Below are 26,876 nucleotides of genomic sequence, written 5' to 3'. Positions count from 1 at the left end.
TCTACATTTATGATATATTTCATAAACTCCTTATTACGATTCTAACTTATAACTATCTTCATTTCAAAGTTTGAACAACTTGCGCTTATTTTGATGGTACTTTTAACTAACAAGTAGTAACTTTTGTATGCTTAACTTGCCTTGTTATCAAAATTGTGGTAGTCTATGTATAAAACTTATCATACCGTACGAAGAAAATTTGCCCGTGTGGTGACGGGTTAAGAATTTCACCACCCCCTTTCTTCCCGTGGGTGTCGTAGAAGGCGACTGTAGGATATGGGTTAAATTGTGGCGTAGGCGAGAGGCTGGCAACCTGTCACTGCAATGTCACAGTTTCGTTTTCTTTCAACCCCTTATTTGCCAGGAGTGGCACTGAAACTTTAGTAGTTTCATGTACTCTGCCTACCCCTTCATGGGATACAGGCGTGATTGTATGTATGTATGTATGTATGTGTACGAAGAAAAATTAAACTCTATTATCTAGATTTTATTCGTTATTACTTCATGAACCTCGAATGGTTTTACGCTAGGGTTACGTCCCATGTGTCACTACATAGTATATAACAAAGTCATTTCCCGCTTCCGGTTCCAACGCTATTAGATTTTTAAAACTACGCAACGTATTTTATGATATGATACGTCAAATGCAAATGCAAATATGAAGTGAAGAATGCGTCAGAGTCAAATATGAAGTGTAATATCAAAATTTTGCTTTCTATCAACCCCATCATCCTCCTTGCGTTATCCCGGCATTTGCCACGGCTCATGGGAGCCTGGAGTTCGCTTTGACAACTAACCCCAAGATTTGGCGTAGGCACTAGTTTTACGAAAGCGACTGCCACTGACCTTCCAACTCGAAGGGTAACTAGACCTTATTGGAATTAGTCCGGTTTCCTTACGATGTTTTCCTTCACCGAAAAGCGACTGGCAAATATCAAATGACATTTCGCACATAAGTTCCGAAAAACTCATTGGTGCCTTTGATGTACTTTGGCTCGTATTAACCGGGGTTCGAACCTGCGAGCTTTGGATTGAAAGTCGCACGCTGTTACCGCTAGGCCACCAGCGCTTTTTTATGTGTTTATGATTCGTAATCGATTTTGAATTTTGATATTGCCCTGATCCATATTGTGCCAATCACCTACTTTGTGGCTTCGTCATTAAAATGATTCAAAATACAAAACTTATAGTTATGGAACCACCACGCCATACTATTTCGTAATTCGAACGCAATAACGTACAAAGAACAATCCCGAATGTCCCCGCATACCGGTCCTAAACGAAATTGGAATACCGTCCGCGGCCATTGTAGGTTATTGGTCCCCATTTTCAATATGGCGACAAGTGTGGTGCAATGCGTATTGTTTTTTGACGGGTTGCAGATTCGAGTTCTCGAGTAGGAAGTACGCAGCATATTGAAATAAAAGTACCTAATGGAAATTTCGAACCTTTTACAGCGTTACTCCTTTATTCACAAATGTTCACTAAAGTTATCAAGCAGATAAAGTTCGTTTGTCCCTTTCCCACGTATTGGTGTGATAGAAAGGGACAAACGAACTTTGTCGGCTTCATAACTTTAGAGTTTTAGAAAACGTTTATGAATAAGGGGTAAAAAGTTATCAAGCAGATTCGTTCGTTTGTCCCTTTCCGACGTCTTGGTGTGATAGAAAGGGACAAACGAACTTTGTCGGCTTGATAACTTTAGAGTTTTAGAAAACGTATAAAACTCCCGTGAGACTCATACATATTTAAAAATATTTTAAGCGGGTTACTCACGTATTAAGTCGATATAGCGTTCGACATGTTTCGGTTCAATTTCGAGAACCTTTCTCAAGAGTAGCGACACCCCGCCTTTACATGTCGAGAGCGCGACGCATACTGCGGGCGCTTGCTCGGTGCGCGCGGCTGCTGAGGACAGGCGCAGGGGGGGGGTCGGCGGCGCGGGCGACGTCACCGTGGCGAGATCGGAGCTACCCACATGTCGAACGCTATATCGACTTAATACGTGAGTAACCCGCTTAAAATATTTTTAAATATTTTAGAAAACGTTTATGAATAAGGGGTAACCTTTCGTATGCGTTTGTCAATGTAATTTATTTATCAATCATAATACATTCATGTTAATAAGCATACAAGAGGTTAAGACACAAGAAGAAGACGCTACGCATGTTTCTTTTAATGATTTTATATTGCAATGTGTCAAATGTGTGTAATTACTAGACTTGCCCGCGATTTCATGTAATTAGAAATTTGCATAGCGCCTGATAAAAAATCACAGGCAATGATTCAATTTGTGCAAAATATTCACATCAATTAACAGGCGTTCTTTCAATTGTCTCCTTTTTGAGTCATTCTCAGTTATTTTTTATTTAATTCAAATATATTACACAGCATAAGAGTAAGAACCAAAGCACTGTGTAACTAAAAGAACATAACAAAATATTAACTAGATTTAGGTGACGACGTAACGTCGAGGCTTCGTTGCGTCTGTCCCGGGGAAGAATTCGGAAGGTTGCCCCGAAACCTACGAAAGATTACACCCTTAATAATATAATTTTTGTATGTGCTAAAATTGCAATATCGATAACTACATAACTACGATATCTGTCAAAATTTGATTATAATACTCGTAGTATACAATAGAATCAGGCGGGCGGTGTCATACTATGTATAGAAAAAAGTAACATAAATAATATCTCCGTGTGGTGACGGGTTAAGAATTTCACCACCCCCTTTCTTCCCGTGGGTGTCGTAGAAGTCAACTGTGGGATTTGGGTTAAATTATGGCGTAGGCGAGCTGGCAACCTGTCACTGCAATGTCACAATTTTAGTTTCCTTTCAACCCTTTAATTGCCAAGAGTGGCACTGAGACTTTTCGTAGTTTCATGTGCTCTGCCTACCCCTTTATGGGATACAGGCGTGAATGTATGTATGTATGTAAATAATATCAGTTCAAAAACATGATGAACGTAGAAACACCATAGAAAGTGTCATCAGTATTTGACAACAGTGACAAATTGTCGCCCGACAGTGACAATACGCCGTTCATTGCCTTTTCAACAAGGAAACATTGACGTTGAGTAACAATAAATACGAGTATAAAATAAATACGAGTATTATATGACATTCTTACACAGATTGACTAAGGCCTACGGTAAGCTTAAGAAGGCTTGTGTTGTGGGTACTCAGACAACGATATATATATATAATCACTACATAGTATAAAACAAAGTCGCTTTCTCTGTCCCTATGTCCCTATGTATGCTTAAATCTTTAAAACTACGCAACGGATTTTGATGCGGTTTTTTTTAATAGATAGAGTGATTATATTGATTTAAACTAACACGATCTTCACTCATATTATTAAATTAAATTAAAACGGGACTTAATCGCGTAAAACTTACGTTTTATATTTAACCCGACGTTTCGGACATGACATTACTGTAACATCAGTGTTACAGGGTTAGGTATTAATTCCTTATAACTGGCTAGTATTTTAATGCGGATCCCTAAAAATATATTCACAAGTCGCAAGCTCTTGAAATCGACCTAATCTAAACACAAGGTCATAATTTTTGCTTTTTATTACCTTTTTTCGGCGAGTCGCTCTTATGGTACTTGACACTATCGAATACTCGATAGCTAAACACAAGAGTTCTATTTCAGATGCGTGTAAAAAGGGCGTAGGTTAATTTAAATAAGGTGACACATACGTCATCTTGTTAAAAATTATAATGATCGAAATTATGAAATGACGTATGTTAATGCAAAACTTATGTACAAAAATCTTTTTAATTATGAAAGTCTATTCGTGTGAATGTTATGGTTTTAAAATACAGACCTTCAGGAGTTAGTCAAGATTTGGAGCCCGAAACAACTGGCTGGATACGCGTCGTGACATTTAGCCAGAAATCAGTTAATTGTGCATTTATCTCTTAGGTAAAATCTATATAGGTAGATTAGCCTTAAAAGTGAATTTTAGCAATAGTGATTTAAAATGACAATAAACTGTGTAGAGATTTTAAGTGTTAAAAGTGTTTGTTTTCTAATAATGTGTAATATTTTCAAGTAGAATCAGTGAAATCAGGAAGTGTTTAAACTTATTTATAATTTGGTTTTAAGTAATGTAAAGTTAATCATTTTATCCCCTTAGGTCATCACGTCGGGTGTTCTATATTTTTTAGCTTAGTCCAGCGTGTCTCGAAGGGTTAGGGAAATCGTCAGTGGACGATTCGTACGTAGGACAAAATAAATCTCTTCTGCAATGTTCCTGAGTCGAGCCAGCGAGCGAGAGTACGACTAGTACGAGTGAACGAGAAGAAGACTATAGGGAGCCCTTCTGGCTACTTTCGTATGTCATGATTTAGTTCGTAATTATTTAATTAGCTATGAAAGTGGATAAAACACTCTTAAAATCACTTTTACTTTGATCTGTTTGCATGAATTGAATGTTGACATTGCAGTGAAGTTGTTTTGAAGGAGGAGTCGAATACCATACATCATACACTCAATCATATTTTGGCTCTTTCCGACAGAATGACAAAATTGTGGTGTCACGCATTTAATTGCTTCTTTGATCCTATTATTTGTGACGAGATAGTGAACCACAATAAAAAACTACACACACACACACCCATGTATTTTGTCTCACAAACATAATACATGGACACACACACTCGATACACACCACACTACACTTACACACACAGCTGACACACCACACGTTTAGTCCATTTGCATACACACACTTAGGTACACTCGGAAGAAGGTCGGTGGCTGAGACTAGCTCCTGCCGCACTGGGCGCCGAATCTGGCTTTGGCCTGAAGTATCTGACGTGTCAGTGCTTCAGAAGTCCGAAGCCTCTACACTACACATTAGGTACACACCCAAGGCCTGAGTTGTTTGTATTTCTGCAATATATCGCTCTGTGGGTTCTGGGATGTAATCGCTCGATTATACGGACCTTCGGCATCTGCGTCGATTAGTGGAAGTAGAGCGACAATGCAGTCCAATTTAAGGGATCCTCAGTACAGTGAATGTTGTAGAATATAAATGATATTCAGAGCACCTTTGGACAAATTCACACACTCACTAACTTTGTCACAAATACGCGGCTGCATGTCGAGTTAGGGAAAAGCGTAAATATCGCAGCGCGTAGATAGCATGGCGTAGTTTATAAATGCATTGTGCGTAATTGTATTTTTGAGAATGTCAGGAAAGTGAAGAATGTTGAAGAATGAATATCTAGGTGCGAAGGTTTGGATGTTTTTTTTTATGATTAGATAGGAATTGCGTCACGAAGGATTTGTCGGACGCGTAGACGGGCATGTTCCATTCTCAACGTCACGCGAGGCAGGGGTGTAGGCGAGCAGGGAGCCCCTTTTCATTCCAAAACAAAGTAATAACTTAGGTTTCCCTTTCTAGACCTATGGTCTTATATCACAAGGTCCCTTTGTGGTCGGGTTTTATTTTAGGTTGTTGTTTGTTTGCTGTGCGACGGAGCCTATGGATATTTATTTAAGTTAGAAAAGTACTTAGTTGTTTAATTGTAATATAATTATATATTATAATGTATTTGTAAAATCAGGTAATTAAGTTGATTCATTAATTTTATTCTTAGTTTTAAGCCCCAAGCTGTTTTTTCGGGTGAGTTGCATGTTCATTTATGTAGTTAGTTTTTTTTATTTTCATAATTTATGTCTGCGGGAATTTTATTGTGTTTTCGTTGTTTCATTTTATACGTACAATTTTATAAGCACGGTAACGAAATTTATTCGTAATTCTAACGCTATTTTATCACAACGTAGAGGGTTCTACATTTTAATCTAGACGATCACAAATATATAGGCCAATAGTTAAATAAATTATTTCTTAAAAGCCGTAGGTTTATTCAGTTTTACAGTGGTGCTGCGTGACCAGGATTCAAGTCATTCAAAATTAAATTAATTCAGTTAATTTAATTACTTGAGAACGGATCTGAGTTATTGCTTACTTAAATTGCTACACATATCGAATGTTCTTTATTCAAATCAAAATATTATCAGGATTCTTCAAATCGTGAGGACGTATGTTAGATTCATGTAAGTAGTAACGTTTGTTTATTGTTATTAATGTATTTCGTTTAATCATCGGTGAAAGGATATTGAGGGCGTAAAAGTACGGTTTAAAGGGTTCTCATGACTCTTGCTTAAAATCAAAATTTAATTCATAATTGCCTAAATATGTTCCTATTTCCTATTTAGATATCCTCACAATTTTAAACTCTTCGATTCTAAAATTGTATCGTCTATCTGAGGGCGCTCTGTAACATCAGTGTTACAGGGTTAGGTATTAATTCCTTATAACTGGCTAGTATTTTAATGCGGATCCCTAAAAATATATTCACAAGTCGCAAGCTCTTGAAATCGACCTAATCTAAACACAAGGTCATAATTTTTGCTTTTTATTACCTTTTTTCGGCGAGTCGCTCTTATGGTACTTGACACTATCGAATACTCGATAGCTAAACACAAGAGTTCTATTTCAGATGCGTGTAAAAAGGGCGTAGGTTAATTTAAATAAGGTGACACATACGTCATCTTGTTAAAAATTATAATGATCGAAATTATGAAATGACGTATGTTAATGCAAAACTTATGTACAAAAATCTTTTAATTATGAAAGTCTATTCGTGTGAATGTTATGGTTTTAAAATACAGACCTTCAGGAGTTAGTCAAGATTTGGAGCCCGAAACAACTGGCTGGATACGCGTCGTGACATTTAGCCAGAAATCAGTTAATTGTGCATTTATCTCTTAGGTAAAATCTATATAGGTAGATTAGCCTTAAAAGTGAATTTTAGCAATAGTGATTTAAAATGACAATAAACTGTGTAGAGATTTTAAGTGTTAAAAGTGTTTGTTTTCTAATAATGTGTAATATTTTCAAGTAGAATCAGTGAAATCAGGAAGTGTTTAAACTTATTTATAATTTGGTTTTAAGTAATGTAAAGTTAATCATTTTATCCCCTTAGGTCATCACGTCGGGTGTTCTATATTTTTTAGCTTAGTCCAGCGTGTCTCGAAGGGTTAGGGAAATCGTCAGTGGACGATTCGTACGTAGGACAAAATAAATCTCTTCTGCAATGTTCCTGAGTCGAGCCAGCGAGCGAGAGTACGACTAGTACGAGTGAACGAGAAGAAGACTATAGGGAGCCCTTCTGGCTACTTTCGTATGTCATGATTTAGTTCGTAATTATTTAATTAGCTATGAAAGTGGATAAAACACTCTTAAAATCACTTTTACTTTGATCTGTTTGCATGAATTGAATGTTGACATTGCAGTGAAGTTGTTTTGAAGGAGGAGTCGAATACCATACATCATACACTCAATCATATTTTGGCTCTTTCCGACAGAATGACAAAATTGTGGTGTCACGCATTTAATTGCTTCTTTGATCCTATTATTTGTGACGAGATAGTGAACCACAATAAAAAACTACACACACACACACCCATGTATTTTGTCTCACAAACATAATACATGGACACACACACTCGATACACACCACACTACACTTACACACACAGCTGACACACCACACGTTTAGTCCATTTGCATACACACACTTAGGTACACTCGGAAGAAGGTCGGTGGCTGAGACTAGCTCCTGCCGCACTGGGCGCCGAATCTGGCTTTGGCCTGAAGTATCTGACGTGTCAGTGCTTCAGAAGTCCGAAGCCTCTACACTACACATTAGGTACACACCCAAGGCCTGAGTTGTTTGTATTTCTGCAATATATCGCTCTGTGGGTTCTGGGATGTAATCGCTCGATTATACGGACCTTCGGCATCTGCGTCGATTAGTGGAAGTAGAGCGACAATGCAGTCCAATTTAAGGGATCCTCAGTACAGTGAATGTTGTAGAATATAAATGATATTCAGAGCACCTTTGGACAAATTCACACACTCACTAACTTTGTCACAAATACGCGGCTGCATGTCGAGTTAGGGAAAAGCGTAAATATCGCAGCGCGTAGATAGCATGGCGTAGTTTATAAATGCATTGTGCGTAATTGTATTTTTGAGAATGTCAGGAAAGTGAAGAATGTTGAAGAATGAATATCTAGGTGCGAAGGTTTGGATGTTTTTTTTTATGATTAGATAGGAATTGCGTCACGAAGGATTTGTCGGACGCGTAGACGGGCATGTTCCATTCTCAACGTCACGCGAGGCAGGGGTGTAGGCGAGCAGGGAGCCCCTTTTCATTCCAAAACAAAGTAATAACTTAGGTTTCCCTTTCTAGACCTATGGTCTTATATCACAAGGTCCCTTTGTGGTCGGGTTTTATTTTAGGTTGTTGTTTGTTTGCTGTGCGACGGAGCCTATGGATATTTATTTAAGTTAGAAAAGTACTTAGTTGTTTAATTGTAATATAATTATATATTATAATGTATTTGTAAAATCAGGTAATTAAGTTGATTCATTAATTTTATTCTTAGTTTTAAGCCCCAAGCTGTTTTTTCGGGTGAGTTGCATGTTCATTTATGTAGTTAGTTTTTTTTATTTTCATAATTTATGTCTGCGGGAATTTTATTGTGTTTTCGTTGTTTCATTTTATACGTACAATTTTATAAGCACGGTAACGAAATTTATTCGTAATTCTAACGCTATTTTATCACAACGTAGAGGGTTCTACATTTTAATCTAGACGATCACAAATATATAGGCCAATAGTTAAATAAATTATTTCTTAAAAGCCGTAGGTTTATTCAGTTTTACATTACGTCCGTGGTCACGGGTAGACTGGCTGGATGTCCGAAACGTCGGGTTAAATATAAAACGTAAGTTTTACGCGATTAAGTCCCGTTTTAATTTAATTTAATAATATGAGATAGAGTGATTGTAGAGAAAGGTTTACATGTAGGTATAGTACCCGTGCGAAGCCGGGGCGGGTCGCTAGTATATAAAAAAATTAATATTGTGGACACACAGATCAACTTAGCCCGAAACTAAGCAAAGCTTGTACTATGGGTGCTAAGCGACGATATACATACTTAAATAGATAAACATATACTTATATATTTACATAGAAAACATCCATGAATCAGGAACAAACATCTGTGCTCATCACACAAATGAATGTCCTTACCGGGATTCGAACCCAGGACCGCGGCTTAGCAGGCAGGGTCACTACCAACTGAGCCAGACCGGTCGTCAAATGTCATCAACCCAGAAATATGCACGTAATCAATGTCAAGTGTCAATGTCACTATGGTAAAATTGCCCGCTGGTTTCAAAGTTATCTATATTTTGAACATTAGAACGCTTGTTTCAACTGCCCACACTCCTATTCCTTTTATTATAGCATAGTTGGGTTCATGGAACTATTTGTGAACTGTAAAGTCTTATTGGAATTTGTCAATCATGTGTACCAGTTTGCAAGTTTTCATCCCTTAAATACTTGGAGCAGCTTGTCTGTTAAATTTACAATAGTGTTGATCGATTGTGATAGGTCGTTACTTGGCTGGACGCCAAAATACTACATTATACTGCCTATCTCTACTGAGCTTAATATAATTATTATACTCGTCAAATTTGAAAATTGCGTGACTCGGGGAAGTGGGGTTTGAAAGAGACAAAAAGTAGCCTATGTCTCCATCCTTTTCTATCTCCACTTAAAAAGTCACGTCAATTAGTCGCTTCGTTTTGTCGCAAAAGACGGATAGACAAACAGACACACACTCTCCCATTTATAATATTAGTATGGATGACACGGATATCATCCCTTGTAGATAGTTGCTTCGTAAGCTGCCATAAGCTTAATTTGTAAAATATTTACGTATCTTGTTGAACTATTGTTGTGATCAATTTGAACCGATATTTTATTTTTAATGCCACAGATCATACTTGCAACATTTTCCGAAAAAATATTAGGGATATTTTCAAATTGGTCGTAACACCCAATTCTATTTTTTTATCAAGAATTTACTGAATATTTCACATTTATATCTTGAAGATCCAAAAGTACAATTTTTGTCCAAGCTGAACCAGATGCGCTAATGTTTGGTCCACTATTTGTAGCCCCCATGTGGTTAAGAATTCCTTTGTCCTCCCGCGGGTGTCTTAGAAGTCGACTGTGGGATATCGATTGGTGTAGGAAATGGACTTAGTAAGTTTAGCAACCTGTCTCAGCAATATCACAAAGTCATTTTCTTTCAACCCCTGCCAACAATGACACTGAAACTTGATCGGTTTCATGTAATCTGCCTACTTCTTTTGGTAATACCGACGTGAGCTTAGGTATGTATTATTCAGATTAGCTTAGCAAGTTCAGAATTAGCTTAGTCTATTCTTCTAGTTCAACGCCATCTACCGGTGGTTTAACTTCATCGTTTTCCACTTTGTTCAAACCGAACTTATTATTATTAATGGTTACAGTTTGACAGTTGCCCCGATAGTTCCGAGGTGGGTACGTAATTAAAAAACTTAGTTACCTGTTTTGAAAATTTACGGGATATTGAGTAAGGTTAATGTAATACTACGTTTAATACTGGAATGGTTTTTGTTAAGTTTTGAGTACCGCAAATGAGTTCGTTATATAAATAAAAAGATTAACCCCCTTATCCATAAACGTTCACTAAATGTATCAAGCCGATAATGTCTGACGACCGGTCTGGCTCAGTCGGTAGTGACCCTGCCTGCTGAGCCGCGGTCCCAGGTTCGAATCCCGGTAAGGGCATTTATTTGTGTGATGAGCACAGATATTTGTTCCTGTCATGGATGTTTTCTACGTATATAAGTATGTACCTATTTATCTATTTAAGTATGTATATCGTCGCTTAGCACCCATAGTACAAGCTTTGCTTTGTTTGGGGCTAAGTTGATCTGTGTAAGGTGTCCCCCAATATTTATTTATTTATTTAATGTCCGTTTGTCCCTTTCCGACCCGTTACTTTAAAATTCAGAGCTATACTACTAGGGAACAAATCAAATTATGTTACGTAATGTTTTTTTATTTGTCGTTTTTTGACTAGTCGGTTGATCACTTTTTCTTTCGTGTTATAAATATCTATTTCAGTTTAATTTAAATATTCAGTTTATAATTCAGAGGTTTATTACACAAAACTGTTAATATTTAAAAAAAATGTTTTATTTTACTCCGACGTTCAGGCTTCAAACGAAATCAAAGGGATTTCGGAAAATGTTACCCTTTTATTTTATAATGTTGGTATTAATATTGCATTGACTTATTGAACTACTGAAAAGAATTTAATTTTTAGAATTGTACCTAATAATAACAACATTCCAATGTACCAATGAGTTTTTCGGAACTCATGTGCGAAATGTCCATTGATATTTGTTTTGCCCGTCGCATTTCGGTGAAGGAAAACATCGTGAGGAAACCGAGTAAGGCCTAAAGTTACCATTCGGATTGGAAGGTCAGATAGCAGTCGTTTTCGTAAAACATGCCCTATCTTGGGATTCGTTGTCAAAGCGGACCCAAGACTCTCATGAGCCGTGGTGAATGCCGGAATAACGCAAAGAGGACGAGTTTTAAAGAAACATCAGATGTGTCCCTTACAGAGACCAGATATTTTCCTGAATTACGCAAGTTATCAAGTAGTGAAGTTCTGAATAACTAAGAAGAACTTTGAGATAAGGATTGGGACTTTAGAAGAAAAAAGTTTTCTAATTATAACTTGTAGATATTAATTTAGAATTGTGACGGGTTTAGAATTGTCATTGTCGGTCCGAATTTTACGTTATTATCTATGTTTAAATTTGAATAATTGTATTAGTAATGACCTAATGACAATCAAGAAAGACTATTGCATATGGGTGAATATTTAAACGAGCGTACGCCAATCATCTCAATCCTTAGCGACGTCCCTCCAGTTGTCTAATTGGAGATCGTGCAGTTAGGATCCGCTTCGACAGTCAGAATCTTCCTACTTTCCTTTCTAATACAAGTAGCTTGTTTTCTTCTTTAAAATTTACAATATAAGTTACATAATCTGGGTACGTAGCCGAACATATGACATAGACCGTGATTACCTTTTTGATATTTCGACGCAGTTGCATGCATCATGATCACGGAAAACTTACGAAGGCTTGTGGATGCCAAAGTTGCGTAGACAACGCGTGATCTACCCTCCTTGTTGTCTACGCAATTTTGACATCCACCCGCCTTCGTCAGTCCGTCAGAAAATAACCGTGAATCATTCAAAATTCTTACGTAGCTGAATGATATAGGCCAGCTCAGTCCTTTAAGTAAAATTGTAATTTATTTTTTTATTAATATAAATAATAAATAAATATTGGGGGACACCTTACACAGATCAACTTAGCCCCAAACTAAGCAAAGCTTGTACTATGGGTGCTAAGCGACGATATCCATACTTAAATAGATAAATACATACTTATATACATAGAAAACATCCATGACTCAGGAACAAATATCTGTGCTCATCACACAAATAAATGCCCTTACCGGGATTCGAACCTGGGATCGCGGCTCAGCAGGCAGGGTCACTACCGACTGAGCCAGACCGGTCGTCATTAATGTTTGTAACTTGTTTTGTGAGCCAAATAAAAAATGCTACAAACGCTCATGAAACGAAACGCTCGTAGATATCTATTTCTATCGCTCTTGCGTATTGTAGCGACAGAGCCAGACTACCTTTCGCGGCGTTTCGTTTTCGTTTCGCGTCACAGAAATGCCATTCGGCTACGGCACCTGGTTTAGAACCAAGACAGTTATCTCAAAGCATAACTAAAGCTGTAAGACATCCAGATATGAGAGGGGTAAGGTGGATGTAATTATTTTGTCCCGCGCTTTGAGCGCTTTGTCTCTCGCTACGACCGCTGTGGGATTACATGGTGCTTTATAACTACAGTAGGTCTACATGAACTGTTATAATTAGAGATGTACCGAATATTGATTTGGCCGACTAGGCCGACTACAGACTAGTCGGCACTGGGGTAGCAGATTAGTCGGCCGACTAGTCGGCTAGTCGGCCATAATAGTTTTTTCGACTAAAGTCATTTTTGAATGTCATTTCTGGTTCATCATTCGCTCTTTTCATGATTTTTTTACAGGTTCGAAGGTCTATGAGAATATTTATATACATTTTCTATTTTTAACAAAATTGATAGTCCTAAGTAGGACATTTATTTTTGTGATGCTTGATATTTATTGTTTTGACTAAGAAACGCATAACTAATTGGTACATAATACAACCACATCTGCCGTTGATTTAGTTTTGTACTGTTTTTCTATCACTTATGAAGTGTCGACTAATCGGCCGTTTTTGTCGACTAGTCGCCGACTACAAATGTCGTGGCCAGCAAGAAGATTGACCATAGAGAATCGATATAGCTGTCACATTTTTGAATTGCTGTCAACTGAAGCTTACATTATGAAGACAGAAGTCTAGATTTTTTATTTTTGCAATATATTTCAATGAATTAACATGTATACGTTTTAACTAGGGTTCTTATCAATAAATAAGAGTTATTGCATTACGGCGTCTCAGTTCTTATATTCACATTTAGAGTAGATGAGTTTTCAAAGTGGTCCATACGAACCGGGATAAATATAGTGAATTAGTGGTGAAAAACAAACAATCGCAGTGAAATAAGAACAGTTTAGAGAGATTATAGACGTCACGCATCGAACATTCGAGAAGAAAACAAAAGTCAAATGAACAAAAGTGAGAAAACAAAATACGAACTATAGTGAGAAAAATACGTGTAATACAAGTAAATGAACAATAATTCGAGGTTTTAGTGCATAAATACGATAAAAAACTGTGTAAACTACCGCGAGGACAATAATTTGAAGAAATTTCGTCATATTTTCGTAAAAAACGATCCGCGCATCAGTGTAAACAATGGACATAAAGTAGTGAAAATACATCGCGATTCGTAATAATTGGAAGAAAAAGTGTGAATTTCCGAACATTTCGTGTTTTCGAAGAACAAGACCGAAGATTCTAGATATTTCGTCGCAAGATTTTACTACATAACCTACAAAATGGATACATACGTATCGGAACAAGAAACTACTTACGACTTAATACGGAAGATAGGAATAAACTTCAAAAAGCAAGGAAAAACACGCATTACGAAAGGCTACGTACAAGCAAGAATCGACACACTTAACGAGTATTGGCAGAAATTCCAGACAAACCATTTCCAAATTGTTAAATATGCAACGAGCGCTCAAAGAAAAGAACATGTTTATTTCGTCAACGACATTTATTCTGTTGGAGAAGAAGAGTATTTTATGATAAAAGGAGAATTGTCAGATACTATTGATCTGTTCAACAAATCTACCGCTGTGAGAGAGAACCCGCAACCGCATCCGCAGAATAACACGTCAGATGTAAACAAGCAATCTACGCAAGATGTAAAACTTCCCAAAGTAATACTGCCCCAATTCTCGGGAAATTATGAAGAATGGACATCTTTTCGAGACCTATATACGTCACTCGTTCACAACAAACCATCTTTGAGCAAGGTACAAAAACTTCATTATTTGAAATCAAGTGTCACTGGTGAAGCTGAACAATTATTGAAGCATCTACAAATAACCGAGAAAAACTACGATGTCGCATGGGAAACTTTAGACAAGAGGTACAACAACAAACGCATGATAGTGAATACAATCTTGAATAGATTTATGAATCAGAAGAGAGTATACAACGGCACTTCCAAATCTATTAGAGAACTTCTCGATACTACTCAAGAATGTCTGAACAGTCTTAAAAACAACGACGTGAAGATAAACGAGTGGGATACAATTGTTATTCACATTATTCTCAACAAATTGGACGAAGAGACACGCAAACAATGGGAAGAGGAGATAAGCACGCTACCTGTACAAGAGTTGCCGAAACTTGAGAAGTTAACAACCTTCTTGGACACACGTTTCAGAGTGTTAGAAATGATTCCGTCGACAACTTATTCGAAGGACAGAGAGAGAGCTATCGTGAGACAAAGATCCTTTCTAACAAGCCCCGCTACAACTACAGTACAATGTTCCTACTGCAAGCAAGACCATTTGAACTATCTATGCAAAGAATTTGCAAATTTAGATGTCAACAATAGAGTTCAACACGTCCAAAAGGAGAGACTATGCTTCAACTGCTTGTCATCAAAACATAATGTGAAAAACTGTAAATCCAAAGTCTCCTGTCATCATTGCCAAAGAAGACATCATTCTTTACTTCATTTTGAGAATCAAACCGCTGAAGAGAGAGAGAACAATCAACAATCCACGTCGAAAGCACCCGCATCCAATTCAAACTATACCATGAGAGAAGAGTCTACCACTAAAACTTCAGAAACACCAAAACTGAGAAATTATCTTATCACTCAGAGTCATACTGCACTAATGGCTACCGCACTAGTAAATATCAAGACCGGCCATGGTATGCAAGTACTACGAGCACTCATTGATCCCTGTTCTCAAGAGTCGTTCATAAGTGAAGCAACTGTTAGAAAACTACAACTTCGAAGAAAAACAGTTGATGGATTAATTACCGGAGTGGGTAACATGTCAACTACAATCAAATCCGCTACAAACATAGAGATTTACTCAAGATTCGACAACAACTTCAAAGCTGACTGCACAGCCTACATTGTTGAAGATGTCACTGACATAATGCCAGAAGTCCCGATCAATCCACAGAAATGGAGTCATCTGCAACACCTGTCACTGGCAGATCCAACTTATCATACACCAAGCAACATTGATTTACTACTTGGAGTTCATATCTACTCAGACATCTTAATGAATGGAGTGATTAAAGGAGAACCAGGTACTCCCATAGCACAACAAACACGCTTGGGATATATACTGTCAGGAGGTCATTTGACAAACAACCGCACAAGAGAATTCAAAACCATGCATCTGAACATAACTTTAGAAGAGATGGTAGAAAAATTTTGGGAGACAGAGAGATTAGAGTCAGAGGAAAACGACACTCTCACCCCACAAGAACTTAGAGCTGAGAAAATATATCAAGAAACTGTAACTAGAGATGTTGATGGAAGATACATTGTGGCACTTCCCTTTAAAAGCGACAAACCTATTTTACCTGAGAATTCAAGAGAAATTGCACTGAGAAGATTCATGAGCACTGAGAGAAGATTAGAAGCAAACAAAAAATTGAGAGAAGCCTACAACGAGGTCATGAGAGAGTACATAACACTTCAACATATGGAATTGATCGAACGAGATGAGTCTGTTAAAGAAACTGACAAACAAGTATATTTGTCACATCACCCTGTGATCCGTGAAGATAGAGAAACTACCAAGTATCGCATAGTCTATGACGCTTCATGCAAAGGAAGCAACGGAGTGAGCCTCAACTCAGAACTGCTAGTTGGTCCGTCACTTCTGGGAGATCTTCGAGACATTCTTATGAGATGGAGAACACACAAAGTCTGTTTTGTGGCTGATGTCATCAAAATGTATCGCCAGATCCTTGTAAGAAGAGAAGACACAGACTTTCAGAGAATACTTTGGAGATTCAGCCCTGATGAAGACATAAGAGAATACAGAATGCTAACAGTCACATTTGGAACAGCATGTGCGCCATTTTTAGCTATCACAACCTTGAGACAAATAGCAATTGATGAGGCAAACACAGAAGAATATGCCCAAGCTCGAGAGATTATCAACCACTCTTTCTACATGGACGATGTACTGTCAGGGGGAGATACAGAAGAAACCGCAATAGAAGCAAAACGTCAATTAACAGAAGTACTAAGAAGAGGAGGTTTTGAACTACAAAAATGGTCTTCAAATAGCAAAAAATTCATCAATACAGTCGAAACAGAGAAGAGAGCGAAGAAATGTGAGATAGACATCAACAAAAAAGAGACAATCAAAACCTTAGGAATAACATGGAACTCAAACGAAGATACTCTCTTAGTAACTAACAAAATTAACACTTTATCTGAACAACGAGTAACTAAGAGAAACGTCTTAACTGTCATAGCTTCCTTGTTTGATCCAATGGGTTGGCTAGCACCATCTGTAGTCATGGGAAAGATATTTCTACAGAAGATTTGGTCAAGAGGATTATCATGGGATACAGAACTACCAGAAGACTTAAAGACAGAGTGGAAAACCTTTTGCAATGGTATAGAGCACCTGTCACAAATTAAACTTGAGAGATGGATTGGAACAACCAACCACAGTGAGTTAATAGAACTACATGGCTTCGCTGATGCATCAATGTCAGCCTATGCAGCAGTAGTCTACAGCAGAGTAATACAACCAGATGGAGAAGTCAAAGTGTCACTTATCATGGCAAAGACAAAAATCTCACCGATGAAAAAACAACTTACTTTGCCCCGTCTAGAATTGAGTGCAGCGCTACTACTGAGTCAACTGCTGAAACATGTTGCTACAGCTATGAAGATCCAGAACAAAAATACATACGCATATTCAGATTCAAAAGTAACTTTAGCTTGGATTCTCGGAGACCCGCTGAAATGGACAACATTTGTGAAGAACCGAGTCATTGAAATCAACAATAACATAAATACTACATGGTCATACGTGAATACTAAAGAAAATCCTGCAGATCCAGCGTCGAGAGGAGTCACACCTGAGAAATTGAAAGAACATACCTTATGGTTTCAAGGTCCAACATTCTTACAACAAAGAGAATGGAAAAGAGAATCTTGTGAAGTAGAAGATACAGATCAAGAAACGAGAAAGTCTATCAAATGTGCTACTACTACAGTGTTAGAGAAGAAAGAAGAATTCATACTCACAATTTCAAAGAGATATTCATCATTGAGAAGACTCATTTCAGTCATAGCTTACTGTCAAAGATGGCTGATGTTCAAAAACAAAGATGTAAAAGAAAACTTACCTCAGTATGTAACTCATGATGAACGAGAAAAAGCACTTACTACATGTATCAAGCTTTCACAGCAACTTGAATTTCCAGAAGAAATCGAAGCTTTGAGAAATCGTCAACCACTTAAGAAAAGAAGTCGAATACTGTCACTTACACCCTTTCTTGATGAAAAAGAAGTACTCAGAGTTGGAGGAAGATTGAAACATGCAGATTTAGAGTTCCTGAGCAAACATCCTGTCATTCTGTCTAAGAACAATGTACTGCTACCACTTTTACTCGATGACGCACACAAGAAGACATTGCATGGAGGCCCGCAACTTATGACAATATACTTGAGAGGAAGATACTGGCTGATTGACGCAGGAAATACTATCAAGAAGTATGTTAGAAACTGCTTTCCTTGCGCTAAACAAAAAGCGAAAACTGTAACTCAACTGATGGGCGATTTACCTGAAATAAGAGTTAAGCCATCAAGAGCATTTCTTACTACAGGTGTAGATTTCGCAGGTCCAGTCAACGTGCGCATGAGCCCTGGACGAGGAACGAAAACGTTCAAAGCATACATATGTATTTTCATCTGCATGGTAACTAAAGCTATACACATAGAATGTGTGAGTAACATGACAATGGAAGCGTTCATGGCTGCATTTCGAAGATTTACATCACGAAGAGGATTCGTCAAAGAGATGTGGAGCGACCACGGTACTAATTTCATTGCATCGAGCAAAGAAATACTAGAGACTTGGAGACTTGGCAAATCAACGATCCCAGTTGAACTAGCAGCCTTACTAGACACTGAAGGTACCAAGTGGAAGTTCATCCCTCCTGGATCACCAAATCACGGAGGATTATGGGAAGCGGGGGTGAAGAGTTCGAAATTCCATCTAAAGAGAACCCTCGGAGATACTACACCTACCTTCGAAGAATTATCAACGCTTCTGAACCAGATCGAAGCTTGTCTTAACTCGAGACCCTTATCACCGCTGAGCGATCATCCTGATGACCTAGAGCCGTTGACACCAGCACACTTTCTTGTCGGAGAACCATTAGTCACAATACCAGAGAGAGATTTGACTCAACATAAAACAAATTCCCTATCGAGATGGCAAAGTATGCAAAGAATGTTACAGATATTTTGGCGAAAATGGCAAACAGAATTTCTTACAAGATTACAAGAGAGACCTAAGTGGAAAATTAGACAACAAGAGTTCAACGTCGGAGATTTAGTGTTAATCAAAGACTATAGATTACCTCCTAGTAAATGGCTACTAGGTAGAGTGTTACTGAAACATCCTGGAAAAGATAATGTTACGCGAGTCTACGACGTCCGCACAGCAACTGGAGTGTTAACTAGATCGATTTCGAAGCTGTGCCCACTACCAGATGTTGGAAGAAAGGATTCTGCTGTTCTTCAGGCGGGAGAATGTCGTGGCCAGCAAGAAGATTGACCATAGAGAATCGATATAGCTGTCACATTTTTGAATTGCTGTCAACTGAAGCTTACATTATGAAGACAGAAGTCTAGATTTTTTATTTTTGCAATATATTTCAATGAATTAACATGTATACGTTTTAACTAGGGTTCTTATCAATAAATAAGAGTTATTGCATTACGGCGTCTCAGTTCTTATATTCACATTTAGAGTAGATGAGTTTACAACAAACGTGGCCGGATAGTCGGCTTTCCCGACTAGTCGGTACATCCCTAGTTATAATAAAGTAATAAATAAATAATGAAATAATGTTTTAATTGATTCGCACAGTCAAAATCACAAAAAGCCAAATAGAAGGAAACTCACTTTTTAACATCGGTTAAAAAAAAGGTTTTGTATTTATAATTCTGATAGAAAGATTAATTTGGCGCTTCTTTACAATAATTATTTTTATTTAATGCGATATGGCGAGGCAAACGAGCAGTCAGGTGGCCTGATGGTAAGCGATAAGCGATCACTGCCCCCCATGGACACCCAAAACAGAAGTTTTTTTTATACTACGTCGGTGGCAAACAAGCATACGGCCCGCCTGATGTAAAGCGGTCGCCGTAACCTATGGACGCCTGCAACTTAAACAGTGTCACATGCGCGTTGCCACCCCATTAGAAACTTGTAGTACATTCCCTTTTGCTGTGTTAAGTACACAGCAAAAGGGAATGCACAGAAGTGCTGGAAGTGCGTTTTCTCTGTCAGGGACTTTATTTTCAACGTTGGTTTGTCAGAAAATCTATTTGTACAGGATGAGAACTTGTGAACCGTCTGCATAAAAAAATTGTTTTTAACCCCCGACGCAACGCGGGGCGTTATAAGTTTGACCTGTCTGTCTGTGTGTGTGTGTGTGTGTCTGTCTGTCTGTCTGTGTGTCTGTCTGTGGCATCGTAGCTCCCGAACCGATGAACCGAATTCGATTTAGTTTTTTTTTTTGTTTGAAAGCTTAGTCGGGAGTGTTCTTAACCATGTTTTATGAAAATCGGTCCACTATGTCGCGGTCGGGGGTTTTTCCAAAATTTTAATTTTGTGGTTAGGTTATTTAAATGTGTATCTACTGTAGGTGTCAGTTCCCACTATGTCGCAGTAACACCTAAATTGCTAGAATTAGGTAGAACCGCCCCCAGCGTGCTGTCGGCTTTATGCCCGGCGTCGCTCGTAAAACACTAGTGTTATGTTAATTTTCTACATTCGGACGACAACTATGATGTTTTGTATAGAAGATAATTTAAAACTTCCAATTTTGAATGAAGATGAAAACTGAAAAAGTTAGCACAGAAAGGTTCAAACCAGAGATCGGACGGATTTGCGACATTCTTAGTGACTTGCGACATTATAATGACTTCTAGTATGAGATGACGCACAAAAATCCTATCTCTAGTTCAAACACAATAGTAAAAAAAATAACTCATGTTAGTGTTGATTGAAAAACAGTAACATTATAATGATTTTCTACATTCAGGGGACAAGTACGAAATATGACAATATTTTGTGAAAGGCCAAATTTGACATTAGTTGAAAAAAAAAATTTTTGACAACGAATATATCTGCAATCGATGCCATTTAACTAGGCTTAAATTAAAATTTAAATTAATAAATCATTTTAAAAGTGCTTATATAGTTTAACAGCTTAAGTATCTATCCAGGAGCTTATATAGTAGAGCGGCGAGAGGGTCTCGGAAAAAGTTGATGTGACTGGAGAGTATACTGCTGACAAGTGGTATCGTTGTGATCAGTAGACTTTACTAAGTACGAAATAATGACTTGTCGCATTCTCAGACTGTGGGGGGGTTAACTATGACGTCACAAAGATCGCGGTCCCGGGTTTCAATTTTTTGCCCATTTGTCTAGAACCCCTTATCCAATTTTGAAAAATGAGGTGTCGATTGAAAGCGTATAACATGCTGATTAAGATTTATTATATGTGAAAGGTATAGTTTTGTTAGTTATTTTTTAATTAATAATAATGCAAAAAATACTTTTTTTTACTCTCTTTTTTGATTTTTGTGACTCAAAAAGGCAATGAAAACGGCCACTTAGCTAAAAAATATGTTATATAAATCATTTAACTACATTATTAAGCTATCTGTTGCTTTTTGAATTTCTACGATCGGATAATAAATGAGCAAACTACAACCACATACCTGTAGGCGGGGAGTACCGCTTGACACGCGTTCCCATACATTCGGCGTCTACCAAATTACACCTCGCGCAAAATTCGTTTCAAGCAGATATACCTCTAATCTTATTCATCGTAACCTATCAATATTGATATCATTTGAAAGCACAATTAAAGTACTTTAAAAAACAATGTCAATCATTTTTTTTTAAATCAATAATCGCCAGTCTGTGGTGGTTACAAAGGAAAAAAGTGGGTATGCAATTTGACTGGTTTCCTAGGTTTGATACTCTAGACGAGTTTAAAAGGGGAGGTAAAGGTGACATATGGATTTTTCTCTGGCCTAAAAGCTACACAGAGGGTCAGGGGAGAAAAAACTAGGGTTTAAGTTTAGTTTTAAGTTATTTTTTCCTTTATTTGTTGATTTTATTGTGTTTAATTTTTTTTGTAATTTCTTTAACCATTTTCGCATACAAGAGTTAATATTTCTGTAAACATCCTGTCTCTAAGTATACCAACAATATTAACGTACTCCGTACGGTAATGCCTACTCATCGGATGAAATGTAAAATTTAACTCCTGACCGGGATATCCGGCCAAATTTAAAAAGCAATTAGAGGAAATTAAGAGGGCCCTCGTACCGGCCATTAACCGTAGATTACCTCCTGAAAAGGCAGCATTAGAAATTAAATATTAATTTTTTTGTCGCTCCGTCACTTTGCGGGGTTGTGTGATTACAGAATATATCGCTTTATGTTGTGCCTATTTTGTTGTAGTTATATTTTAAAACTATTAATTTAACACAAGTTACTATCTTTAATTAATTTAGTTATTTGCCTATGTATAAGCATACTAACTAAATTTACTAACGGACTTCAAAAAGGGCAGATCATCATTACAACCTTTTTGTTTCTCCTGCAATGCACTTATAAATTCTTTATTGATGAATACAAAATAGTTTTAAAAACATGATAAATTAATAAATCTGTATTTAAAGGAGGTAAGTGAGTAGAGTAGAAGGTCTAATGTAGCAAAAATATCTGGAAAATCCTGATTCAAAGATTGAACACAGTGTAATGGTTTTAAGCGCATTTACAAGATAGGGCAATAATTCATTTGTCTAATGACATGATTGCACCAAAACGGTTTTGATGTATCCTTCACATTCCCAGTTATCTCAGAATTTAGTATTATTTATTATGCCAATTTATAACGCAAATTGTGCTATCTCGTGGCTGTGATCTAGTACATTAACCCAGCATCGATTACGGCACATTTTAATTACTCCCGAGCTTAAAACGGATATCGTTTGTTTTACCGGAATCGTGACTTACCTGGCAAATTTGCTAATTTTGGGGTTATGCGCTTTTGGTACTTAGGGGAGGGCAAAAATTGGAATGGGACACAAAACGGCTTAATTTTATAATAAACCCCGAAATTGTTTAATGTAAGATAACGTTATATACTTATAATTAAGTATTAAGTGTCTAGTTTTTCAAATAAAAAACCTGAACTTGGTCCTAAATACCCACATTTATTTTATATCGAAATAACTAAAGAAGAATTCGCAGATTAAAGAAAATTCATAATTAAATCAAATGTTTTTTTGTTACAGTGTCCAAGGAGGAGATACGAGATGTCGAGAGTCAGAATGGAAATCCTAAAAATACGAGATACACCACTATATCAAGGTAAGTGATATTGAAATGAGCAGTTAAAATTATAATCATAATATATTTACAAAAATATACGCCTATCCTGATGTACGGCTGTGAGGCCTGGTCACTAACACCAAAGAGGATCAAGTATTATAGAGCGTTACTGTCAAAGTAAAATGTGTACCTAATCACAGTGCATAGGCTGCCATCTCTCGACACAAGCTTAAAACTTTAGAACCTCAGTTTTGACAATTTGGTCCATATTCTTAGCTTGATATGTGTTAAAATGTCAAATATATATTAGCGCCATCTAGCCGAGCGTTCCCCAAAGGTGTAACGCCATCTTGGCCACCGTACCTTTTTGTCTATGGCTTTGAGGTACGTTTTTTTCTTAGACCTTATCCGTCTATACGGAGTTATATATGACTTTATTGTCTTTGCTAACACTGAAAAAGAAAGCCAGTTCGTGGTAGCGGAGAGGAAAGTTTTTCGCAACATCCTGGGGCCTATTCAGAGAGACGATGGCACCTGGATGATCCGGAAAAATGCCGAGATCGAGGAGTTAGTGGCCGAACCCAATATCATCGGCGAAACGAAAGCCCACATACTTCGCTGGTTCGGTCACTTGCTTAAAATGGGAAACGATCGGGCAGTCAAGACAGCGTTCTTGGGTCGACCGGCTGGTGGCCGTCCGGCGGGTCGACCCAGGTATCGCTGGGAGGACAGTTTGGTGGCGGATCTGCCTCAGCTTCACATCAGTGACTGGCAAGAGGCTGCGCAGGATTAGGACAGGTGGCAATCTCTCATTTAGGAAGCCAGGATTCACTTTGGATCGTTGAGCCAAAATAGTTAGGTATAGTTACAAAAATGGAGTTTTCTCCATCGATGCTTCGGGCAGGAATCGAACTCGGAACGCCTAATAAAGAAATGTGTCTGTCATCTATTTATTTCGACAAACCTAGTTATCTCAATTAACTACGTGAAAAAGTCGGTAGATGTCGCCAGGCCTTTTTTCCAACAATATTTTTCTAAAATGATCACCTTCCACCCAATCTGTCACCCCATAGAAAACTTCTCCAATCTCAGACAGTTATTTTGACACCTCATCTATTCTGCATGAAAAAGGCCAATCCCGTGTAATGACATGTTCTGTCAACGGTGACGGGGGTTCGCGGTCAACTGGTAAGACAAGCTTGGGAAGGTATATTTGTCTGTATATTCGGGTTATCTTTTGACCTAGATATGAAAATTTGTAAAGACAAAGACGAAGGTAAGAAATTGGAATGACAGCATTCCAATTTGTCCACCAATTTTTCCTTATATACTTTATGAAATAATTTTTACATTTTCGTTTTTTATTGTTTACGAACCTGTATATTAGTAACCAAACTTTATTAACGAATATATGAATATTTAAAGGTATAAATTAATAATTATTCTAAATACAAAAATTCCTATACATAGAAAGAATAAAAAACTAAACCTAAACTAAATCTAAAAAAGGTCCCCGCGGCAAGGTGCCGCAGATGCTGGCTGCGTTACCTCGCTGGACTGCCAAACTGATTCGTTGAGCGAGGTAACTGCCAGCTCTACGGTCGCCAGTTGTATCCCTGAGTCTCTTTGAAAGTTCTCCAAAGAGACTCAGGGCGCCCGAACCCCAAGGACCCAGGGTCTCGACGCCGAATGGAACGAAACTGTATTCGGCGCCGAGGCCGCGGTATTTGCCGATTTTTACATTTTCGGCCGCCTCTGCAGCAACTGCCGCCTTCGCAGAAGCAAGGGCGGCTCACTCTGCGATTCTATCGCCGCGCTACAAGTACATGCTGGCGGCCGCGAGTTCGCGGCCTAATCAGGGGTGGCGCGAGTTCTCACGGAACGCACGTTCGCACTTTCTATTGTTACTTTACGTCGCGAGTTTTTTTTTAAGGTTCATATGCGATGTCCACGTGTGGAATGGCTAATAATGCTTAGTTAAATAGACATCATGAATAAAATAGGACAATCTTACACAGATCTTATTGATTAAGTCCCATGTAAATGTTCAATAAGGCTTGTGATGCTGAAGGCTTAAACAAAAATATATAAATACTGTATATATACCTAGAAAGTAGTCAAGACTTGAATAAATAGTATAACATTTTATCTGAGAATTAATTCGTTTTAATCCATAGGCAACCCTATCATCCGACGCTGCGCACGTGCGGCTCGTTTCTTTGTTAGAATTTTGTAGGCATTTAAAAAGGCGGCATTTCGTGAACATCAAAGCAGTGGGCCTTCTGTACTTGTACTATTATATATTCTGTGGCAGAAGTTCCGTGGAGATGTGAAGGGGCTAGCGTGTCAACGCAGGTTGCGTCCCATTTTTACATTACGTTCTAACTAACATTATTCATTTGTACCAAAAATAGTAACAGTAGAACATGCCAAACGGATTGGGTACATTGGGTACACTTTTTACTTAAAAGTGACGTCACCATGCATCCACTCCGGAACTTTGATGCTCTGTAGGTATCTTAGTATTTTTTCATTACTTATATAAAGCGACAAATACGTGTTCAGTATTTCTGGACAATCAAATTGATGGACTAAACAGAATTCCATTTTTTAACCCCCGACGCAAAAATGACGGGGTGTTATAAATTTGACGTGTCTGTCTGTCTGTCTGTCTGTTTGTCTGTCTGTCTGTGTGTGTATCTGTCTATGGTATCGTAGCTCTCGAACGGATGAACCGATTTTGATTTAGTTTTTTTTGTCTGAAAGCTGAGTTAGTCGGGAGTGTTCTTAGCCATGTTTCATGAAAATCGGTCTACTATGTCGCGGTCGGGGGTTTTTTCAAAATTTTAATTTTGTGGTTGGGTTATATACGTTATCATCATCCCTATTACTTAGTTGTTGGTAAGTAGTCCGCGTAACTAAATGGCATGCGAGATTGCGTCTAAATGAGCCTTAACGCTCACTACGACAAAGTCCCAAAACAAGCGGTGCAACTAAGTTAATAAACGGGCCAACTTTAAATTACAACCACTGTCAAAAAGCCCATACATTTCTCCCGGTGATACTACCGAGTACATAGACATATGGGTTAGTAGACCACGCAACACACGAAGTACACGAAGGGAGGCCTATGCTCAGCAGTGGGCGATTAATGGCAGAAATGATGATGATGATGAGACCACGCAAACTGGGCGAGGGAAGGGTGAAACTACAAGAGCGGTAATCTGAGTTTTGCGCATATAAAATTGGTCGGCAGATAGTATTAACAAATTCTGTGTGAATGAAAGGAGAGTTATGTAGGAAACCTAAAAGAACTCACAACTAAAGAGTTAATGATTCAACCCTCTTTTGCCTCCCGATTGATACGGACCAGCTTCACTTGATGGAGAAGATATAGGCATTACTGATCAAAGTGATCAACCGTCCAGTTATTCGAAAGTTATATGAAAAACTAGCTTTTTCCCGCGGCTTCGCCCGTGAACTAAATAGACCCCTATTTCACCCCTTTAGGAGGTGCATTTTGAAAAATCCTTTCTTAGTGCACCTCTACACCTTACAAGAAACCTACATGTTAAATTTTGAATCTCTAGAATCAGTGGTTTCGGTTGTGCGTTGATATGTAAGTCAGTCAGTTTCTTCTTTTATATATTTAGATCTAACGTCTGATTAGATATACTAATATCATGATTAAAAACCGGCCAAGTGCGAGTCGGGCTCGCGCACAAAGGGTTCCGTAGCAGCAAATATAATAAACTTATT

At 37.9% G+C, this 26,876-nt stretch overlaps 1 protein-coding gene across 3 annotated transcripts in view; it reads left to right on the top strand.

Annotated features, from left to right (window-relative positions):
* LOC125237073 (nephrin) overlaps positions 1–26,876 on the top strand; it is a 457,494-nt gene that overhangs the window by 287,044 nt on the left and 143,574 nt on the right. For all 3 annotated transcript variants that reach the window (XM_048144025.1, XM_048144026.1, XM_048144024.1), the window contains exon 6: positions 23,081–23,156. In XM_048144025.1, coding sequence (XP_047999982.1) covers positions 23,081–23,156 — 76 coding nt within the window. The remainder of the gene's footprint in view (positions 1–23,080; positions 23,157–26,876) is intronic.

This window comes from Leguminivora glycinivorella, chromosome 20, assembly GCF_023078275.1.
Source record: "Leguminivora glycinivorella isolate SPB_JAAS2020 chromosome 20, LegGlyc_1.1, whole genome shotgun sequence".
In the NCBI taxonomy this organism is placed as follows: Eukaryota; Metazoa; Arthropoda; class Insecta; order Lepidoptera; family Tortricidae; genus Leguminivora; species Leguminivora glycinivorella.
Note: the sequence above shows the minus strand (reverse complement) of the source record. Positions and strands in the feature narration are given on the sequence as shown.